Source organism: Primulina huaijiensis, chromosome 4 (genome assembly GCF_012295235.1).
Source record: "Primulina huaijiensis isolate GDHJ02 chromosome 4, ASM1229523v2, whole genome shotgun sequence".
Classification (NCBI taxonomy): domain Eukaryota; kingdom Viridiplantae; phylum Streptophyta; class Magnoliopsida; order Lamiales; family Gesneriaceae; genus Primulina; species Primulina huaijiensis.
In genome coordinates this window covers 2,239,370-2,263,662 of record NC_133309.1, presented here as the reverse complement: position 1 = coordinate 2,263,662, position 24,293 = coordinate 2,239,370, and the positions used below count along the sequence as shown (strand labels likewise).

At 33.2% G+C, this 24,293-nt stretch overlaps 3 protein-coding genes across 4 annotated transcripts; 1 reads left to right on the top strand and 2 right to left on the bottom strand.

Annotated features, from left to right (window-relative positions):
- Positions 1–6,997: 6,997 nt before the first annotated feature.
- Positions 6,998–11,452, top strand: LOC140975190 (uncharacterized). Of its 2 annotated transcripts, XM_073438764.1 has the most exons (10): positions 6,998–7,073; positions 7,105–7,150; positions 7,403–7,529; positions 8,295–8,375; positions 8,471–8,559; positions 9,019–9,093; positions 9,414–9,475; positions 9,551–9,619; positions 10,451–10,630; positions 11,101–11,452. In XM_073438764.1, the coding sequence occupies exons 3-10, from the start codon at positions 7,407–7,409 to the stop codon at positions 11,178–11,180; spliced, it is 759 nt and encodes a 252-aa protein (XP_073294865.1). In that variant the 5' UTR covers positions 6,998–7,073; positions 7,105–7,150; positions 7,403–7,406; the 3' UTR covers positions 11,181–11,452. The 2 variants fall into 2 exon arrangements, with proteins under 2 accessions (XP_073294865.1, XP_073294864.1); XM_073438763.1 differs by lacking the exon at positions 6,998–7,073 and having other exon boundaries at positions 7,148–7,170.
- Positions 11,453–12,716: 1,264 nt separating this feature from the next.
- On the bottom strand, positions 12,717–16,122 carry LOC140975188 (probable prolyl 4-hydroxylase 3). Its single transcript, XM_073438762.1, has 8 exons — positions 15,720–16,122; positions 15,551–15,647; positions 14,759–14,856; positions 14,519–14,616; positions 13,530–13,659; positions 13,212–13,399; positions 13,000–13,085; positions 12,717–12,867 (listed from the first exon to the last, which is right to left on the bottom strand). Exons 1-7 carry the CDS (start codon positions 15,920–15,922, stop codon positions 13,012–13,014), a joined length of 888 nt encoding a protein of 295 aa, XP_073294863.1. The 5' UTR covers positions 15,923–16,122; the 3' UTR covers positions 12,717–12,867; positions 13,000–13,011.
- A 6,664-nt stretch (positions 16,123–22,786) lies between these two features.
- Positions 22,787–24,293, bottom strand: LOC140975895 (uncharacterized). Its single transcript, XM_073439823.1, has 2 exons — positions 23,791–24,293; positions 22,787–23,022 (listed from the first exon to the last, which is right to left on the bottom strand). The coding sequence occupies exons 1-2, from the start codon at positions 23,894–23,896 to the stop codon at positions 22,883–22,885; spliced, it is 246 nt and encodes an 81-aa protein (XP_073295924.1). The 5' UTR covers positions 23,897–24,293; the 3' UTR covers positions 22,787–22,882.

Sequence of the window (24,293 nt, the reverse complement as noted above, 5' to 3'; positions counted from 1 at the left end):
TTACTCTAGTTAGCCCCATTCTTTTCATCAACACCTTGATTAAGAATGTCAGAACTCATTTCTGATTACACCCTTCGGATCATGGTAAGAGCGTCTAGTAGCATCGCCCCATGGTCCCCTAGGTATCACTGATGGTGCCTACAAAAACCAGTCGATTATGATTAACGCACAGTACGGTCCCTTCATCTCATATATCCCGATCGGATCTGCAACCATTGGTTCATCGAGAGTTGCATATTAATTCGATAACTATGTGATACATATAATAGTGGCATCGCGTGTACTATTGGAGAACTCCTTTTCCAACGTACACTTCATACTCTGGCCAGAGATTCCATGCACTATTATTACATTAGATCACATAGGATATCCACACCCGTAGGTGAGCGGTGAATCCTCGACTACAATGCACTGGCTCCTGCATGTGTCGCAACTGTACTCAAACTCGCCACCTGATGACTCTCCTGGAGCCGGTAAACGAGTCAAAGCACAGCCCTAGCATATAGAGCCTTAGTGCTGTCCCGCGTTGTAAGGACTAATGGTGTACAATCATAACCACGGACTTATCCTCTCGATGAATGATAACCACTTGGTAAGTCCGAGGGAGGGTTGTTCGGTATAATCATCATATGACTACCCATCTGCATGTTTGGACATCTCTATGCCCTTACCAAGAAACGCAGTACACAACATCACAGATGCTAGTCTCGAGCTCAAGCGACCTTTATCCATGTTTTAGGCGGATGAATTGACTAGGAACGAATTTAGAATATGCAATGTTTACAAATGAGTTTCAACGTCGAATTACGATTCATTTGTATTAAATCATAATCAAGGACTTTATCTATGCTGCTTGCATGTGTATACAGATAAAGTATAACGAAACCATTAAAAAGTAAATTATATTAAAATAAAGATTGTTTATTACACTTGAGTCAATAAATTCCCCAACCAACAGTTGGCTTATAGGGCATCTACTCTAACATGAGAGTCATCAAAATTCTAACTGCCTTTGTCATGCCCCGGGGGCCGAGACGTAGATGACATTCGGTATTATTATATAACAATAAGCCTCGTAGCCAAAACCAGTCTTTTTCATAAATAAATATTGTCTTTTACAATGACAATGGAATAGAAATTACATCAACAGTTTTGCGGAAGCGAAATAAAAAAGAATGCAATACTAAGAGTAAACAAAGTTGTGATCTTCAGTTTTCGATCCTTTCACCAGCCCCAGAACATTTCTTGTTCTTCATCATTCAGTTGTTCCTCAGTATTATATGGGGATTGATGTAAGGGGTGAGCGTTTTGGAAAACACTCAACAAGTGGGGGTCGATCGATTACAACAAATACATATAGAGATATATTTAAAATACATATCCTAAACATATTTTCAAAACTTAGTATATCGACTTATCATATCAGAACATTAACAGAATCAGAATCGAAATGTGAAACAGAGCTTATAAGAACATATCAAATCAGAAAAAATGAAACATGTCATAGTCACTATTGTGGCAATGACACTGCAAGGGTTGGTAAACCTGAACACCAAATAAGCCACCTCCACCCCCACAGTCGAATGAGATCAAATTACACTATGAGTCTCTCCGCAGGAACAGGTGCCCAACATTCAAAGGGAACGTCGACCCTGAAGTTAGCTAGAGTTGGCTGAAAAGTATAGAAACTCAGCTGCGACTGCTAGAAGTCCCCGAGGCACTTAAATTTGATGTGATCGTGCCTTTCCTTGAAGACAGAACATGCAAGTGGTAGGAAGCAATCTCCCCAACCATGACCACTGCTGGACCAGTCACATGGCAGCACTTCCGAGATGCCTTCCTGAAGCAGTACTATCCGGTCGATGTTAAATTACATAAATTGAGTGAGTTTGAAAATTTTCACTCAAGCCCCATATATGTTCGTGGTTGAATATACCTCCCAGTTCAATGCCCTTGGATCATATGTCTCGAAAATCATGACAGATGAAGTCTTGAAATTGATTCGCTTCAAGAAAGGATTGAACAGCCAAATCTAATCAGCTTTAGCTGTCTACCAGCCAGCCAATTTTGCAGATCTAATGGGCTCAGCTATCCGAGATGAAATCGACATCCGTCGAAGAGAAGGAAAAAAAGAATAAACGTCCTCTTATCGGCCAGTCTTCTCAGGGAGGACAGAAGTTCAAGAAGCCCAACCAGTTGGGCGGACCCTCCACAGGGCATTCCTCCGCTACGAACTATCAAGGACCCATGTCGTGCCTAATATGCCATTACAGACACACCGAGAAGTGTCGAAGAGCCAGCGGCGTGTGCTTCGGATGTGGGAAACCGGGCCATCGAATTTCAAAGTGTCCAAACACCGCCAACCAAGCAGCTGGGCCCAACAAAGGAACTGGGCCAAATGTGGGAGCTAACCCCAACAAGCCGAAGGAGAACAAACCAAATGCCGGGGTTTTTTCCATGACACAAGAAGAGGCAGATGACGCCAATGAAGTGACGTCATGTACCATCCTAATTCAAAAAGTATCTGCTTATGTGTTGTTTAACTGTGGTGCTACTCATTCTTTTATGTCTAAGAGATTTGCTAAGAAATTAGGATGTAAACCCAAGAAACTAACTCAGCCTTTTCGGATAACCACACCTTCTTAAAATTCACAGAGACTGCAAAATCGGTATCAGTAATCAGACTTTCATTACCGACCTAATACAACTAATTATGGTTGATTTTCATACGTGATAAATCATCAACAATCTATTTGGTCAAGATGTTTTTATCATGCAAAATTCGATTTCAAAACTGTAAATAAAGAATTAATTAAAAAATAGAGTAACAAAAGTTTAGGATCTTGTAACCTCTCGAGGCCTGTAGAAAGAAGCAGTCTTTCTTGTTTCAGTTACTCAGATTCAGCTATGGTGATGTTTTGCTTCTGTTCCGGCAATTTCCCGATGACTTGGACGGTGGTGAATCATATCCCACATAAATCCTAAGTCTACATTGTGGACCCATTTTGGTTCGTTGTGTAGGTGGGAGAGGGACTTGTAATACACAACCAAATACTCAAAGGTTAGAAACATCAGGTTCTAGACCATAAGCAAGTTGTAAGAGTGAGTATTGGTAATAATAAGTTGGCCTTATATGAATCAATGATGCAGCATGTATTATGGCATGGCCTCACGCAGATGATGGAAGTTTTGTTCTCATCAGTAATGGTATAATAATTAATTGCAAGCGCTTGATAAAAAAACTCTGCTAAGGCATTTTGTGTGTGAACATGGGCAACCAAATGCTCAACTGAAATTCTTATTGACATACAATAGTTATTAAATGTATGCGGTTTAAATTCAGCAACATTATCAAGACGAATTGTCTTGATTGAATGATCTGGGAATTGAGCTCGTAATTTAATAATTTTTGCAAGTAATCTAGCAAGAGCTATATTTTGAATTGAAGCAAACTAATATGTGACCATCCAGTAGATGCATTATATCGAAATGATCCACATGGTGGGTGTATAAGCCCACAAATATCCCAATGAGGTTGGGATTTCAACATTGACCTTTGTAGGATAAGGTCTTATAATTAGTTTGTCTTGTGAACAAGGGAGTGCATATAATTTTTCTTTTATCTGCTTCTACCCATATATAATAGATGTTATGCAAACGTATTCAACATTATTCTCAGCAAGTGTTTCAATATAGTATCTATTTCGATGGATATCTTTAAAGCTAAGCAAATTTCTATTGGATTTGCTAGTATACAGAGCATTTTCAATGTATAGGATTGTATCATTTCGTAAAATGATTTTTGCATTTCCATAGCCTTCAATAATCTTTGATGCACCCGATATTGTTCAGCTAATGTTAACTCTAAAAAATACCTTTTATTTTGAAGAACGGTATGTGTTATACCATTATCCGCTAAGCATTCATCGTGACATTTCATCATTAATTTAAAATATAATATAACTCAATAAGAAAAATATGATAAATAATATGTAAGACTTTCAAATGAAATATTTTATTAAATAATAATAAAAACATTTATTGAACAATAAAATACACTTCCACGAAAAATCCTAAACATGAATTGAACTTCAAAATAAAAACAAGACCACAATAACTTAAAAATCAATTGAAATCCAAAGTAGAAGCAAGACCAATAAAAAAATTATTCATAGTTTTCTAACATACTACCACAAATCAAATTATTTATATTTCCATCTGGATAAGAGAAGAAATCAGAGACGTCCAAATGAGCTATATCAATTGGATCATCATTGTCCACAAAATTTGTCTCCATTTTTCCTTTTTTCTTGATTGAGTTTTGGTAGAGATCCACAAGATGTTTTGTCGTACAAGACCAATTCCCTTTCACTCTACATCTATAAAAAATTTCTTTACACACTTTTGAACTTTACTTCTTCATTATTGGAAATACACTGCTGGTGGCTTGTCTTGTTTTATGTTTCTTTCCATTTTGTTGCTAATAATATCTTCTTTGGCTACGTCCACGCCCATGCCCATGCCAACATCCACGTTTGCTTTCTTTGTTACGTATGATTTTGAGTTGAATTAGCATTTGCTTCAGGAAATGGAATTCCATATTCTTCAGGAAATATAGTTCTATTTGCTTCAAGAAATTGTGTGGATCCAGTTAAGCGCATTTGATGATTTTTATTAGCAGGTCATTGTTTTGTTCAGCAACTAATATGAACGAGATGAGTTCAGAGTACCTTTGAAATTCACGTTCACGATATTGCTGATGCATGAGCACATTTGATTCATGAAAAATGGAGAGTGTCTTTTCTAACATGTCTTGATCAACGACTTTCTCTCCACAAAATATTAGTAGGGAACTAATCTTGAATACTGCAGACTTATAATCATTTACAGACTTAAAATCTTGTAAGAATAGACGCATCCATTCATATCGGGCTCTTGGGAGTACTACAATTCTCTGATAGTGAAATCTTTTTTTTAGATTTTTCCAAAGCTCTCATGGCTCTTTCACAGTGAAATGCTTAACTTTCAACTCATCATTAAGTTGATGACGAAGGAAAATGAGTGTTTTGCACGCTCCTACTGAGACATTTCATTTTCTTCTTTGATTGTATCTCCCACCTAAATTCATTGAGACAGGGTGGACCTCAAAATCTAAAATCCATGATAAATATTTTTCCCAGTCAAGTCGAGTGTTTCAAATTCAAGTTTGGTGATGTTCGTCATTACAACTATTATAAGAAGAAACCAAAATCTAATTAGAGTGACAATATTTTTGAAATATTATAAACATGACGATGAAAAACAAGAAAATTTAATAAATTTTAATTTATACTCTTAAGTTAATACGGTACATACTATAAATTTAGTAGATCATAAAAGCCGTAAAGGAAGAAAAAATTTTGGCAGTTCTAAACCCATAATATTACAATCTGACACAAACATATTTGTAGAATAAAACTTAAGGGAGCGATCAATGGAAATTGTTATTATAAACTCACGCTATGTAAATAATAGTTAAAGAATAGGTCTTTCATAAGACGATCTCACAGATCTTTATTCGTGAGACGGATTACTCATTCCATATTTACAATAAAAATTAATAAATTTGACATAAAAAGTAAGAGCAGGTTTCTTGTGTGACAGTTTCACGAATCTTTATATGTGAGACGGGTCAATCGTACCGATATTCATAATAAAAAGTAATATTCTTAGCATAAAAAGTAATACTTTTTCATGGATAACCCAAATTAGATCCGTCTCACAAAATACGACACATGAGACCGTCTCACACAAGTTTTTGCCAAAAAGTAATACTTTTTCGTGGATGACGCATATAGAGTATTTGTTTCACAAAATCGACCCATGAAACCGTCTTACAAGAGTTTTTGTTTTTGTTAAAATGATTTCCCTATTAATACGAGAATGAGTTATCAATTTAATATCAAATTTTTAGATCAATTAATTCTAAAGATTATATTGTCATCGTAACAACCAACTTTAACAAATTAATATATTATACATATATTTCAAACAAATACAAGTTTTTACCGATATTTCTTCAAGAATATTAACAAATTTAATATTTTAAATCATAGATCTTGTAAATTAAAAATATTATTGTGTCACTTCAGGGACATCAATATAAAACTAAAGAAACGCTACTTAAAAGCATTCATATAAAATAAAAGTTGTTATGCTGCTTCAAGAACATCAACATAAAATATGAAGTCGTACTCTTAAAAAACATTAATATAAAATTAAATTTGTGCTATTCAGGAACATCAACGTAACTTTGAATTTGTAGTACTTCAAGAGCATAAATAATAAGAATAAATAACGTTCGTGCTGATAATTTGTTGTAAATAGTAAAGAAGGTAGAGAAGAGAAAATAACTTGAAATATTTTATTCGTTCTTGGAGACTTTTATTTACTAGTAAAAGATGAACACGTGTTGCATGTGTTATTATTATTTTTAATTTGATGAAATAATATTAAACAATTAATGCGAAATTATTTTCAATTTAGAAGAGTTGTTCGATTTAAAAGGGAAGATTTATTTATATTTTTGTATTTAAAATATGGAGTGACTTGAGAAGGTTTTTAGTAAAGTAAAAAATGTGATTATGAAATTAAATATTTTGATGTCATCTAAGGTAGTTACTCTGAGAGGCACAAATTTAATAATATAGTATAAATAAAGTATATTTACAGAGTTTAAATAGTTGATAACACGATTAAATATAAATTTTATCTCAAAAATCATCTAAAATACTTTATCTATAACATAAATCATGCATTTTTAATAAAATTCAATTACTGAAATGTCAATTTTATTTTCACTGGAGTAAAATATATATTTTTATATTCTACAAGGGTTCCGACATAAAAAAAAACTCCAATTATTTATTATTTATTGTAAAATTATTTAAATAATAAGATAATAAATTATTATTTTTATTTTTATATTTTATTATAATATTTTAAAAAAATTTGGCTTCCCGACGAAGTAGGGCACGAGGATATAAATACCTCGAGCTTGCAGTGACCTAATTAGGGCGTAAGGCAAGAAGAGGGTTTTTCTTTGTGGATTTCAATATCTGCAAGGTTTTTCTTTGTGGATTTCAATATCTTATCTTGCAGACATATTCGGGTAATTTGATTTGAATTAATGTGTGTATCTTTTATTTGGGGAAGAAATTGTTTTTGTAATTAATATCTTTCTTTTTTGCTCTTATTTTCACCTGCTGTTACTGTTTTTCCAACGAATTCTCGTTTTATTTTCATTTATTTGTAGATTTTTGCTTAAGTTTTGATTTTTTGTAGGTTACTGTTTTTTTTAATGAATTCTCGTTTTATTTTCATTTATTTGTAGATTTTTGCTTAAGTTTTGATTTTTTTGTAGGGGCATGGATCGGTACCATAAGGTGCAGAAACCGAGGGAGGAAACATCAATTGGAGAGAATGAGATTCGGATTACTAGTCAAGGCAGGATGAGAAACTACATCTCTTACGCCATGAACTTGCTTCAGGTTCAATTTTTGCTCGTATTTATGTAATCATTATCTCTTGTTCTTGTTTTCTGTTTTTAGATTTGATGAATGGCCGATAAACAGCATTTGGAAATAGTAGGTAGAGTTTATTTATATATGATTGAATGAGATGATTATACTCGGTTTTATTTTGTGGCTTGGTTTTCTATTTATAGCATTGTGTTGAGTGAAAGTAGTTGACACATATTTTGGCAGTTTAGGAATTTATTCTAGGGAAGGGAATGCTTGATTGAGTTGATTTTTTGGACATAAATGTGGTTTGATAATATGACAAGGTGATGATAACTTGGAACTTGCCCAGCTACGTGAATTGCCTGTAGTTCCTCATTAAGGAATTGTGTTCCTAATTTAGGGGGAAAGTGACAAGTCTTTTAGAAAATTCACTGTTCATACACATCTTAGAAGTAATCCTTGTTGATGTTTGACTGTTTATGTTAAATTCAAATCCTGTAGTGATGAGGCTGAGATGGTGTGAGTGTAACATGAGGAATGTATCATGGTACTTCATTTTTCATTGGAGTTTGTGGGCTGTTGAATTTTGTGTGGTGTGTAGATGAGCAAGATTTTTTCATCTCTCTTTAAGGACAGATATATGTTCAAGGATTATCTGAGTGCAAGATATTTGGTGTTTCATGGAATTTATATTACTCATTTGTGTGTTCAATGAGTATGAATGTTTTTTAAGCTTCCATAAGTGCATGTATAGGGCGTACTGTTTCTGATGTGTAATTATACTTATTGTAGGAAAAGGGTTCAGATGAAATAGTTTTCAAGGCAATGGGCAGAGCCATCAACAAAAGTGTAACAATTGTGGAGTTAATCAAGGTTTCTTTATGATGATTATTGTAGTGTTTAAGTCTAACTAACCATCAATTTCTTCTTTTACTGGAGATATTAAACGTGTGTTTCCTGCAATATAGAGGAGAATAGTTGGTCTTCACCAAATTATAGCAATTCAATCTATTGACATAATCGACACATGGGAACCATTGGAAGAAGGCCTCCAGACGTAAGGACTATATTTTCTTTTGTTTTCAGCATTTTTTGAAAAATAATTCTCTGTAAGGTGCTTTTGGGAAATGGAAAGTATATTGAAGAATATTCATTTCTTCTCCTGAAAGAAACAATGTTTACTGTGGATGTCACATTGCATGAAATGCATCGTTTTAGTGATATTATAGCATATATATTTGTTTTAATTTTACAGTATTTTAGAATTTAACATGTACTACTCTATTGAAATATGGTAGATTTAAATTTGATGATATTGTTGGAGATTTTGTGAGTCTTGACTTTTTGAGATAGAAAACGAAATTGATAGCATAATGTTTGAAAAACCCCTGGAAATTGTATTCAGATATACCGATACATTTCATATTTTTAAACTTCTAAATTGAATTTTCCAGTCGATATTGCTCTGAGTGCGTCAATACTACTGATCTGTGTGACATTCTTGTGTATGCTACAGTCTGGAAACGACAAGGAAAGTCTCTATGGTTACTATTACTCTCTCAAAGAAGCAGTTGGACAATGAAAATATCGGGCAAGTGATTTCTGATTTTTATGACTGTTTTAATCCTATGTTTTGTCCATCTGTCAAATTATAATCACCGTTTAGCCAGTTGATTATCTTGTAGAACAAATAATATGGTGGATACAAGTTAAAAAGCCTAATTCTTCTTTTATTTGTATTTTTTTTTTTTTTCTTTTTGTCACTCCCTATTTGTGATTGTATTTAAGAAATTTCTGATCCTGTTGGTTTACAATTTATTTTTTGATCTGTTGGCACCTTGCATTATTTGTGCTCCTTATGTAATTGTTTTTTTTTAAGTGGGGTTACTGATTGGCCTTAGTTTGCTGCAGGTACCAACAACCCATACCAATTGATCAGGTGAAGGTGTCTACAGAACTCGACTATGATGGAGGTGATCACCATTTTACCCGTACTTGTTTTTGATAATTCCTTCATTACTTCTGATTAACAGGTTATACATTTGCAGATGGATCACCACATGCTCGAGGAAGAGGTCAAATTGCTAGAGGGAGGGGAAGGCCTAGACCTCCACATGGTTTTATCCTGATTGATCTTTTTAATAACCGTGGATTGCCCCAAATTGTTTCGTGATCTTATTATTTCTTAAAGAAGTTATTTTCTTCCTCCAAAATTTCAAAATGGATTTTGCAACGTCTAGTTTTTTTTACTTTTGTTTTCTTTTTTTAATTTATTTTGGTTTTGAAAGAGTTGAAAATTTTACTTTTTGGATATGGAAAACAATTTCTCCAAAATTTAGCGTAAAACTGTTAAATATCTCACTTGGTTGGATTAAGTCGATGGGATTTGTATATATGGATTTGGAAAATTTTCTCCCCTTGAGCTAGGTTTTAGGGTTGAGTTAGGCCTAAGTCTTAATCTTAATATGGTAAGTCAAGGCCTACCGTTATATGTTGTACTGTCCTATGAGCTATCCGATGATGTCTTATAACTTCACACTCCAGTTGTTCATTTCTGAGCCTGAGAGGGTGTGTTAAATGTCTCATATCGAATGGATTAAGTCTTTGGGAGTTGTATATATGGACTTGGACAATCCTCCCTCCTTGAGTAGCTTTTGGGGTTGATTTATGCCCAAATATCAATCTTAACATTAGATTCAGAGTCCAGACCCTCCGTTGTGTATTAGTCTGTCTATGGGCCACTCAATAATATCTTGTAAACTTTACGGCTCACGCTCGAGTTCATTTATGGGTGTGAGAAGGTGTGTTAAATGTTCCACATCGGCTAGATCTAAGTTCCTATCTTAATAAAAACAAATGCCACCTTTGTTTTGGCAGTAAACTTACGGTAGACAGATTGAGTGGAACTTTTAATATACCTTTGATGTGGTTATTTTATTGCTTACTAGGGAATGGTTTTGCATTTGTTGAGTACAATGATGGAGGCTACGAGCAAAATCATGGGTATTCCATGGCCAGGGGTCGCGGAAGAGCTCGCAATTTCCGTGGTCGTGGAAGAGGAGGGTACAGTAGTCCGCATGTGGATACCCAGTATGATTCTGGAGACTACTATCAAGATGCACATCGCGGTATTATGCATTTCTTATCTTCAATTTGAACTGAATATAATTCTGTTAGACAATGCCTTCAGTTATTTCTGTCTTGATCGGTGTTTGGAGGGTTTCATATTTGTTTCTTATCAGCGCCACCACCTGGCTTATCGATACTGTTGTACCAAAATTCTCGGGCTATTGTTTGGCTGCATTCCCTGTTTTAATTGCTTTCTTGTGCCATTCTGGCCAATCTAAACTATTTTGTTTGGAAAAATTCAGAACAAAGAATTAGGACAAACCCTCATGAAGGGGAAAAAAAGCAGGCCATCCAAAAGATCTGAGTTTTTTTTTTATTGCTATGATGGATCATTGTCATCCAACATGTTATTTCACATATTGCTATCTCACATCATTGCGCGTTATTTGAATTTAAACGAACAACCTGCCTGAGTTATTATGTTCTTAATGACTTCATACCAACTTAATTTTGTTAATTTTCTCATCAGGCCGTGGCTGGGGAAGGGGTACTCGTGGCAGGGGCGGCGGATTCCGATCTAATAGGCCACCGGTTCGTACAACTGCCTGAGGTGGAGTTTGTGGCTTATGTGAAATAAAATATGCCGTGCAAAGGGTTGAAGGATGTAGGATATGACTTTATTCACTACGGATTGAATGGGGAGCTTTTTTTGTTTTATTTCCATTTGTTTTTCAATTTTCCTTTCATTTTATTGTTAGGTTAGTTTCATAATATGGTAAGTTATTTAAATGAGGCAGGACATTCTTTAAATATTTCATAGATTTCTTTTTTGTTCAACTCATATTTATCATTTTTAGGAAAGAGATTATATATTTCATTCATTAGGTTCAAAAATATATATTCGAGTTCGATTCGAAGCTCAAAAGATTAAAAACAATTGCTTGAATTCGATTCAAATCATTGTTCGAGTTTGTGTTACAATATTTGAACATAAAAAAATATTTTTTAAAAGCTAAGGAGATTTTTGTAAACTATTGAAACATATTTGGCTAAAAAAAGTTCAAACTAATTCAGTTGGCATTTAAATTCGTTAGATGACACTATTTGTTTACACCTCTATTGACAGTCAATACGTTCGTGGTACAGTAAAATCTCACATTTTCTTCTATCTAAAAGTCTATGATTTTATTTTCGAAATCAACGGTTCTGATTTTGGTAAAAGATAAAACTAAATTGGAATTCAGAAAAATATTTTAAATTTATTCACGTTGAAGTTTAATTATTTAAATTTTAAGAAAAAATAATGGTATGACTCGATTGCTATGACTCGTGAGTTAATTCGATTAAGGTGTTTTTGGCAGAGTTAAAATCTTTTTTTTCAAAAATTTTTATTTTGATATGTTTCTTTTCCAAATATACTTAAATATCATTTTAAATCCCCACTTTATCATCAGTTTTAACATCTCAATTTTATCACTTTTCTTTTGTCTAATTTAAAATATGATTTTGTTCTATTTTTTTATTAGGATATAAAAAACAAAATTTTTAAAATTTCATTAATTAAATTAATAACAATAATTTTTTAATCAACATTTTGCTAGCACACATTATAAATAATATTAAGTATTTTTCCCAAAAAACATCAATCTTTCTAAATATAAACATAAAATAGATTTATTTTTTAATATTAAAATTATAAAACTATTTTCATATATATATATACATACATTAACTCATAATATTATACTTTTTTTAAATTTTGACAACAAAAAAATAATATATTATCAAACACACTAACATATTTAAGTTATTTAAAATAAATTCATCCAAACACTTTNTGCATGGCCCGGCATGCATGCGTCACCTACTTTTAATTAGAATCGATAAATCGACATTTTTTTTTATTTTTCGTAATTTTATATAAAAATATTCTGAACTTTAAAAAAAAATCGACTGAACAAACACGCAGGTATATACGGGACTATGAAAGATTTGTTAGAATCAGAAGAAGAAAAAATTGAAGGTATTCTAAACATCATACCGATTACAAAACAATTTACATTATATTATAATACCTAATTACATATTTCAATCTCTTTTTCCTCAATCGGACTAACTTGGGGATGAGCCTATTGAATTGGTCGTGCCAAACTTTTATTTGTTCCTCAAACAAAATTCCCATCCTATGGACTATCTAGCCAGAAAATAACAAATGCATACCTCTAATGTTATACCAGTTAACAATTGCAAACAGTCGTACGATTCGACCAGAAATAAGCCTCGGTATCTTCAGCTCCTGAAAATATTTCATCAAGCGATACATCATGCAGGTTGCATCAAGTAATTTCTGATGCTACCACATCTGAAAGACCGTTGTCATGTATGTTAAGAAGAAAGTCGGAAGTCATTATGGTTTTACAACTCTTACCGATGAAATTCGCTAGGCCTTGTATTCATCAACATGCATCCACTTCGTAGACGACCACTTGTTCCCCTTGATAACAGGGCAACCTCCTGGGATAATTAGAAATGTAAAAAATATTTGTTCTCAAGTTGCCGGAGAGGAAGATGATGATGGTGGAAGATTAACGAAATGAAAAAAGTGATGTATATTTCCAAGTGGAGATAAATGACACTTGCCATGCAAGCTTGATGGATCTAAAGTGGCATCGGGGCGCATACTCCAGAAAAGCAATGCATCGCCCATTTTTGGTTTCACGGCAAGGCCTCTCCGAGCACATTCTGACATCTCATTCCATCCTGGTACACCACTAAAATTGCCCTTTGCAGCAGGAAAAATTGTCTCGCCCCCATCTTCAACATCTGACCTGCATTTGATGAAAAGACAGAGAGAGATCGGAAGTCAACATTATCTTGCCTCGGTGAAAGTTAATATGAGTGAAAATATTTTATAAAGGGAGTAAAACCCTTACAAATTAAAAAAAAAAAAAACCTTACAAATACATAAGAACAGTTGCTATCCGCTGACCCCCGTTTTTTGTATTAAATTCATCAATAAAGTAATCATAATGAGGTTCATATTTTTGTCCAACTTCGTAGTGCAGCACTTGTAGACCTTCTCCATGTTCTGCAACGACAGTCTAAGCATAATCAACTAACCATTTCTAGGAAGTATTTTAAACACTTTCACATGATAGAAAGCAATAGCAGACCAGCATCTCATGTAGAAAAGATGAACCCTGGACTAGACAACATCCCAAATCTTGTCTTGCAAGTATTGACTAGAGATGCAAACAAATCAAGTCAACTCAAATACTAGTCCATTGTATTGGAGATACAAACTCGATCTTCAAATATTTTATGACCCAAATTTGAACAAGAATTACTTTTTTTCAATGGCTAGCTACTCACTCGTGAGTTTAATAACTGAAATTCAAACAAGCTCACAAGTTTAACCCTGAACTTGAGCATTTGTTTGATAGAGCTCGATAAGTAAGTTCTAACCAAACAAATCAAACTCAAATTTGAAATTTAAGTCGAGTCGAACTTGAGTCCAAAATAGTTCATTTTTTGAGCTATGAACCGGCTTTAGAAAATCAAGTCTGAGTTTGAAATATGAAAAAAAAAAAAAAAAAAAAAAAAAAAANTAGTATTTGCCTTCATTTGGATCCATAGTATTGAAGCAAGAGAGAATGAAAATAAAGGACGAACTGCGTATTTGATCGTCTAAGTTCAAGCATCTTAAATATTATAGACATCCATCTATTTTTTCCACAATAAAAAAATATATTATTAAAAAAAACAGAAATACAGGACCTGGGGGAGGATAAGAGTACATCCAATCAAATTGAGGCTTCTTAATTCAAATTTCTCAAGTATTTTCATAGAAATTTGTGTGACATCAGGCGAGTGGAACTTTGTCATAACAAACCTTGGAAAATGAAAACATTGAAATGATGCAGCGAAAATATTTAAAATTTGCATACCTGCAGGGATAAATGTGTAGTCTGCTATTCTTTTTTCAATAGTTCTGATGATTTTATCTTGCCCTCTCCTCAAAAACATTCCAGAACTTGTACGAACTCTGAAAGACAAGACGATTACAGCTTTAGATATTCAAGATAAGAATAAGACAGAAAACAAAAGTTCTCAAGATTAGACTAATATCGATTTCAATAAATAGAAGAATTCAAGATGAATAAAAGAAAGGGCACAAAGAAACATACCTGCTATCTTTACTCTGGCCAGTCTTGCTATCAACAACTGCTGACTTTTTCATGTGAGGTCTTGCAAGATTTATCAGGTACTCACATTCCTCTTTACTCTGCCAAAACACGAGTAAGTAACCACATACAGTTATCTTATTAATTAAACTAAATTACACACAGCATCACAGCAGATAATCGAATCTCAAATTTTTGGCAAAATTAATAAGTCTACCAAATTATCTTACGAAACAATACAAAAGCTCCGATTTTACGTCATTCGCCGACATAACCATGTCTGAATTCATACACACTATTTCCAAATTATGTGGAAAAAAATTTAATGCCAGTACACCACCATAGGTGCACACGACATAGACATTAGATTACTTGAAACAGAAGCTGCACTTTCACTTCGCTCATCAGTATTTTAAAACAAAACTGCTACACTGGTGGACAAGCCCATGATTCATTATTCTTCAAATAAAAGAATCAGTTCACATTAACAGAGAAATCCAGGCTAAATACTGCTGGTATGACAATTCAGCTCAAGCTTAGATTATAATGTAGCAAGAACCACAACCATTTGATAGTTCGGTTCTCCTATCCTTTCACCAAATCTTATAGTCGAGTCAATACGCATAGAACCGACAAAAAAATTCAGAAAGAGGACCAAATAGTTCTAATCAAGAAATAAACATTTGAAAAAAATGGCAACATCACAATTGAAGCGGATAGTTAATTCTCATTATCCAAAAGAAAAATAAACAGGCAATAATCCAAACAAACAACATGCACACAACCAAAACTGACCAAGAAATTATGATAGATGGAAGCCCTGGGCTCCCAAGAAAGAATCTCCGTCCACTGTTCTCCTCTCTTCCCTAATCCTCCCCACTCATCTTTACCCCTACAACAAAAAAACAAAATTCAACACCAGACATTGACGAGAAAAATTCACCCAAAATACAAAATAAACTACATTTCTATCGTCACGCGCTTAAATTTGATACGATCGGCGACAAGCGGGGAGTGGGAGTCTCCGTCGGAACCGATAGGTAGAGATAAAATTCCGAGGCCCAGCAGAATTAATAGCACCACAGACAGCATTAAAAGCATAGAAAGCACCAAAACCACCGTCGATGATCGCTTCCCCTGCTGCCGACTGCCCCTCACCTTGGCCATTTAGATCAAATTTTGATTGAATTCTCGGTGTATGAATTTGATCCAACCTAAGGAAAATCTTGATTTTGATCTGATGAAAAAGAAACAGGGGAAAATTTCGATGGAACAGGAACGATGGAGTTTGGGTTTGGATTGAACGGAGATTGATTCAGTGAGGAACAAGGGATTTGTAAAAGTAGAACGAGGTTTTGTGAGTAAATGCTGGTTTTAAGAAACCGGTGCAATTTTTTTATTATATATATATTATTCTATTTTATTAAAATTGCGGACATCATAAGAACCATCTAGGAAAGACATAAATTTTTTTTTCATACTAATATTACTTTATTGTTTTTTGTTTTAAATTTCAACACACACTTTTTTTTTATTTCAACAATTCAAATATCAATTTAGCCCCTCCACAATTTGTCAAATTTCACTTTAGTCCATCGATAATGATAAAAAAGACTGTACACACGCATCGCGTGTGCAGAATATATATATATATACACACACACACACACGTAAGTGATTCATCTGCACATAAAAATGTGGGATGTATCAGGCACGTGATCGTGCTAATTTGTGATCTATCCGACTTCTACGATCAGGGGTTATATGTCTCGATTCGACCGTTCGTTATAATTTTCTCAGTATGACTTTAAAGCTAAGAATTTGGTTGAGATATATGATGAAAATTACATGAAAATTCTATGAACAACATCGAATTTAATTATGTTGCTACTAACTTGAGCAATATTTTTAAAAGAAAATTTGATAAACAGCATGAAACTGAAAAAATTATGCTAATGAAAATTGTAATAAGTGAATGAATAATTGAGAAAATTTACATAGATTTGTTATAGCTTTTTGCTAATGAGTTTGCGAGCGTTTTTTGTGATTTTTTCTGTTTGCTTATTGTTCTCAACTCCACCGACCAGTTCTAGCCACCTTCTACGATCATCCACAATGAGAATTGTCGGCTTTGTAGTTGATGGACTTTACCGAATTTAGGTAAAACACGTGGCTTTTTATAATTAAATAATATTAATTATGTTGCATAATCAAATAAAATTCATCATATATTGTGACTAAAAATCATTTGGAACCGATTATACGAGATGAAGCTCCATAGGGACAACTAATATTCATATATATTTTTTTCCAATTCAATCATGAAACACCAAATCTTTAGAATGACTAGTTAGAGATGAAATCTGATTATATTTAAATTTAAAGAAAAAAATATACAATAATAAAATTATATTGTTCTAAATTNTACATTTGAAATGTTGCTTGATCAATCATTAAATGATTAAAAAATTCCAAGAAGAAAAATGAATGTAGATTTAAGGATTTATTTACATGTGAGCAACGTACAACGACGAAAGAATTGCAAGATAACATAACAGCATATTCATAATTGGGGATCGAACCGCTCTTCCTGATAACTGCACACTCGATCCTTGAATTGAAAGAAGATGATTTTTAATTGAGAAAGGTAAAAGAGAAAATAAATCGGTGGAAATAATCCATTGGAAGCTATTTTTTTACTTTGAAAAGAATAGGTCAAATAAAGGAAGAATTTTCAAGAGAATGAAAACTTAATGGCTTTTCCGGCGGCGTATGACATACATGCAACCGATCTTCAAGATATTTTGTTCTATTTTCTCCTTTTTTATGCCTACAATTGATTTTTACACGACGAAAGGTGGGATGGAAAAGGAAGCGGAAGAAGAAATTATTAATGGAAGCTAGAGCCGAGAGAGTGGGAACGTGGTGTTCTTGTGTTTGGGAGTGGGAGTTATGGAAATACATGTTTTTCAAGGGCTCAAAATTTTTACAAAGAAGCAAAGTATAAATCAGTTTTCTTTTAAGCATTTCCTTTGAGACGTGGAGTGAGTACTGAGCAGGTGGAGGACGTAGAGCGAGAAGTGAAGGGTATAACATTAATCATCATCATCATAACATTAATCGTAAATTAAGGGGTAAAAAAGGGGAAAAAAAAAGTTGGTGTCCTTCGTTGAGCAGTTTTTACAGATCTCTCAAATATTATAAAATAGTAGAGATATGTAATTATAAACAATTATTAATTTATAATAATGATGAGATCATAGGTTTATAAAAGAGTATTTTGAAAATTATTATTTTATTAATTTATCAAAATTATTATCTTAGTACATTGGTCCAAGTCAAGGCCAGAAAATATTGTTTTAAAAGGACTATTAATTTATAGAGTATAAATTTATAGATATTTTACGGTATGCCAATATTTATTAATATTTCCGGTTTTAATTCTTCGGATAATTAAATTAGATCTTGATACTGTAAATTGGTTCTTATTTTTCTTTTGGTCTTATTTCATCATAGTGGTGTTTTTGATGGCATGTCAATATTTTCTAGTGTATATTTCATCGAATATATGACGTCTCGTCAATATTCGATGAAATATGATGTAAAGTAAAAAAAAATACTAAGAATCATTTTATTACTCGAATGACCAAATCTCAAAACAGAGAATTTAGACTGTAAATCTGACTGTTTTAGTAAATAGTTATGTGTCCTTTTAATAATATTTTTGTTTGGGATAGCTTTATATATATATATATATATACACACACTTTGAAACAGTTTATTATAAGCTCTCAAAAAATATTTGATAATTTGCCATTTTTAAAAGAATTTATAAAATACATTAAATTGTTTTAAATAAATTTATAGAAACACCATCTTAATGCCAAAATGTGCGTAAAATTAGGGAAATTTTCGGGATATTATTATTATTAATTATGAGACTTTAATTGAGTTTGGTCATTTTGGAGACCCAAAATTAATATTGACGAGATGCCCACATTAATATGCTATTTTTTTCAAAATGGAATAGTATTTGAAAGCCCAAAAATATATTTTCTAGGTACTTTTTGTTAGAGTGGGTCAGTCCAGCAAACAAACTTGTTACTTGAGTTTTATTGACGTTTATGTAAATGTAATCTTTATTTTAATAATATTTTATGATTTTATCCAATTATGACATTTACTTTATCTGTATATTCATGCAAGCTGAATAGATAAAACCCTAAAATATACAACAAGTACCATGAAGTCTATCTCCTAACATAAGATCATGAAACTCATTAACAAATGTATCGTATATTCTGAATTTATTCTTAGTCGATTCAGCTTCGTAAAATAAGGATAAAGATCACTTGAGTTTGAAACTAGCATATGTGATATAAACGTCATGTTTCATTGATAAGGCCGTGAAGATGTCCATTCATAAATACGAATTATCATTTGATGATGCACTGAATAACTCCAACTTGTACTTTCTAAGTAGTTATCATTTATCGAGTTGAATAATCCGCAGTTGTGGTTGTATATCATCAGTCCTTTGATTCGAGACAACATGGAGGCTCTGCGTACTAGCATGTACTTTGATATGTTTACCAACTCTATTGAAGGTCATTAGGTGACAAGGTTGGGTGTAGTTTCAAAATACATATGAGTCAATGCATTATAATCGGAAATTCACCACTCACCTATAAGTGAAGATATCCTATGAGATTTGATGACTTAATAGTGCTAGAAATCTCTTGCCAGAGTAAGACATGTGCATTTTGGAAAGATGTTTCCTTAATTATACATACCATGTCACTTTTATTATTCAAAGATATATTACATCGTTATCGAATTCATTTGCAACTCTCGAGATATCAATGGTTGCATATTGATCAGGATATATGAATTGAATGGACCATATTATACGCTAATCATAACTTCAGGTTCTTACATGCACTATCAGTTATACCTAGCAGATCATGGAGCGATGCTATTAGACTCTCTCACTATGATCTGATGGGTGCAATCAGGCTTGAGTTCTCACGTTCTTGATCAAATGGTTGATGAAAAAGAATGAGGTTGATTAGAGTAAGCCTTAATAGGAACAATCGTTGTTTTGAATCACATGATATTGTGAACCCACGACTAGTTATATCTCTGAGCTATTGAAGGTCAAAAAAGTATTGGATTATGTGTTTCCTTTGAGATAGTCAAATTCAAGAAGTTGAATTTGGTGACTGTAGTTTGATAGATATCAAACATACTGCTTATAAAAGAATTTATAATTTGATTTCATATAATGAAAGTAGTAAAATTTAGCTTAACTGTTAATTAAGTGAAGAGAGTGGAACTGTCTATTTTAGTGAATGAGTTCACAAATCTCGCAGCTCCAAAAAATGGATCAGTAGAAAATTTTGTCATTTGAAATTTTTATTTTTCATTATGTGAATTATAAGTGCGAGAATTGCACCTAATTTATACAAGAATCTATTTGAATTGTGTTAGTTTCGAACGGAATTGTGCGATATTGGGTTGTTTTGAATGTCCATACAGGAATGGAGAAAAAGATGTACATGAAGCGAAATTGATGCAAGGAAAAACAGAAGAGCGTACACCAGCAGCTTGCGTGGGACTGCGCCAGAATATGCGCACCTGCGCGTAAGAGGCATGCAAAAACAAATTTGGAGCCAACGCGCGTGAATAAAAGGGCCAAAACCTAGAGCAAAAGGATGGCCGTTTTCTAAAGAAAAAACGTGAGAGAAACACTGAGCACACGCACGAGACGAAGAATTGGAGCGCAAGACTTTATCGCAACGACGAAGAACGAAGAATTTGGGGACATATGCGCCACTTCTGATTTGTTATCTAATTTTTTCGCCTTTAATTTCTTGTGTGTGCGATGTCTAGACTATCAAACATACGTGGTTTTTGTTTAGATTTCGCTATGAAATAATTTTTACATTCTAGAGGATGACGTAGTTTTGTTGACACGATAGTTCTGACTCAGTTGTGTATATGATTGGATTCATTTTGGTTTAATTGTGTTTTCTAGTTCTTATCGTTTTCAATTTACTGACCATAAATTGTCTGTTATCTGATTAATTCTACAACTCGGGAGAGAGACTAGAATTATAGATCATTTGAGACACAGCGTTAAATGTTTATGTTGTTCGAAAAGCGCATAACTTTAGCGAGGCCTAGAAAAGATCATCGTTTGAATATATCGTTTGAACTTAGATTTTTATTAGGAATGTTTGAATCAAAGTTTGAATAATACAATTTATTCGTCGCTTAGGAAAGGGAGAATAAAATAATTAAGTGTCCTTGGATGTTAAACGTTTGGAATTCAATTGAATATAACTGCAACCGGGAAATGGTTATTGCGGAAACTAAGTGAAATCACTCTTTTATATATTTTTTCTCATTGATATTTCTCAATTCGGTGATTAATTAATATTTATTTGCAATTAATTTGTTTTAAGCAGACCAAACCATTAATTGATTCTTTTAGATAAAGTCGTGACTATTTTAATTACAAACACTAATATACTTTTATATATACACTACTCGTGGGAACGATACTTTACTCTCATATATTAAAACTTGACAATCGTGCGCTTGCGAGCGAAAAATGGGCAACAACGAACGAGATTTATATCATCGATACATCGACGCTGTCTGATCATTGATCGGATTTATAATGAGTTCACAATTATTTATTTTGTAAATTTAGAATATAATGATTAAATAATAAATTATTAGTAATAAATACTAAGTGCAAAATACTCATGAAACATTCTAAAAAATCCTAGAATAAATTAAATAATTAATAATTAAATGAGTAATTAAATAAATATATATGTGTATATATATGCATGTGTGTGTGTATTGTATTATCAAAAGTTAATAGTAATTTAATTATGCATGGTATTTTCAAGACAATATCCTAATAAAAGAAGAGTATTGATTAGATCAAGAAAATATTTTTATATATGTGTAATCAATAGTTCAGTTATACGCAAAACTTTTATGCACAACTTTTTATCCACCAATTTTTTTCTATCTAGCCCCTCACAAAATTCGACCACCTCTTCCAAGGGATTCGACCAACCGCCTTCCACCACATCGTCGCTGCCATCTCATTAGATTTCTGAAATTCCCGCGATCACCCCTCGACGTAAATTTTGTTTAGATTTCTACTGCGATCTATAAAAGAAATCAAGTTTCTGAAGATGGATCTGATTAAACGGTTGACGAAGAAGAAAGATCCGTTCGTAGAAATTTACAACAAAGACTATCTTCTCTTAAATCTGGAATAGTCGGACTCGTTATATATACGAAAGTAAAATATTCTAAAACACTATATGGATTGTTTAAATCATACATATTTCAATGAAACTTTTGAACGTCAAAACAAGTTTTTTTAAACTTCCGTTATTCTGGGGTGCAAAAAAATGATACTCTACAACATTTTTATTCCATACATGGAAGGGATAATTGTATGAAAATAGTATAAACACGCAATAAAATTACTTCAGCAAACTCAATTATTGAGATACCAAATAAGTAAAATTCTATCTATATGCAATCCTTGCTTTCCATTTATGAGTTTATAGTATAAATAGATAAATTTACTTGATTTGAATATGCTTGGAGTTAATTCCAAAAGTCACCAATAACAATAAAATTTGATAAATTTACTCTTGCAAACTTTCTGTAGAATTTCATATTTCTAGTTTAGCATATTTCATTTTTTTTCATTCCAGATTTTCATATTATAAGTCACTCTTGTTCAGATTTTAACAACTTTATTTTGTTTTATGTTTTTACTCATTAAATTCCTACAGTTTATAGCAAAGATAAATTATGACAGAAATTTATCTTTCAATTTCCATTAGTCGTTCTTTAGTTTTCATTGTTTTGACGTTGTATTTGTTTATAAGATTATAACGAACAATCAAATTTAGAAAGTTAGATTTTTTGTATATTTCATTCACATGGGTGCTTGTAGCACCTCTAATAGCAATATAGATATCAAAGATGGGATGAAATTAATATGGTAGTTTTACGAAAATTGTGAGTTAATTCGAAATACACGAAGTTTCATTCACCTCAGAAACATGTTGAAAACACGAGTGATGATCATCGGCCTTGCATATCGAGTGTCTCATCCAGCCGCTTCAATCTCTCTAATCCGTCACTGATAAAAAATCTAATCCTCTGTTTGTCTTTGCAGGACCTGTTAACTTCCATTTCTCGTCTGATAAACTGCCTCAATTCGTCTGTAACCCACAAAAAATAAGGGGAAGTGAGGTTAAAATGCGCACGCGAACACACGCACAAAAGGAACTTATAACACCATATTCCGATGTTATCCAACAAGAAGCATGACAAACATGATCTAAAGAGAGCTAACTCACTAGGAAATCTTGCCATATTCAATAGATAATGTTAACAAAATTATCATCGATACGCCAACAATTTGTGGTGTAATGACATAAACCACTACCAATAAAAGAGAGGTGTGGGTTCACATCTATGTCAAGATCATTGAATATCACGTCATCTGAACTTCCTAAGGTAAGTGACCACCACCCAACATCTAAGAACACATCAAGCTTACAGTCGTGTGTTCATAACTCATGAGAAGACAACCACCTAAGGCAAAGCTCGTTCGTGGGACGAGATAGATAACAAAAATCGAAAGATATGAATAACAGGATCATTTTTAACTCCAATTATTATAGAACTCGAGTCAAAACACCACATGACACAAGAACGAGGAGTCCTATTCCGCACCAAAAGATGACTAATAGTGGACTGGTTCCCAAGAGCAGAGCTTTCTGAGTCCCCGACGACCTGATAAACTAAGTCAGTCGGGGATACCCGAGCGAGCCCGACAAGTCTAAACTGATTGGCCGATTTCGCCTCCGGTTCCGCACACCCTTAAACATATTTAGAGTATTTTGGGGTGGCTTGGCAAGCTAAGATTCCAAACAGACTTGGATATGCTGACACAAAATTGAATTGAATAGGAAAATATGTCTCACCTCTAGAATCTTGGGGAGCTCTCCCAGCAACCCTGAGAGCATGCCTGTAGAGCTTCAAAACCCTAGCTCGAAGAAGAAAATCCTGCAAATCTAACGCGAGAACCATTACCGATTCTCTTTCATTGGACAATTCAAGTCAGAATATACACAGCAAAAACTACCAAAATCTAAATTAAAATAATAATAATCGAAGCCACGACGGGGGGATCAGAAATTTAAACTAAAAATTAAATGTGATCGATTAAATAATTGACGGCAGCTGGTGATTTATCCATCCATTTCAAGAAATCCTGGACAATAATGCGCGCAATTCAGGAAACAATAACCCGCCTAATTCGAACGAATTATGAATCAAAGAAGATAAAATCACACAATAACAGTAAATTGAGGTTACAATCTTCAGAAGAATCGGAACAAAATAATCTTATAATCGGAAAAAAGAGAGAGAAATGATCAATAAAATGCAGACCTCGAGCTCCCCGCTCCGCTCCTGCTCCTACTCC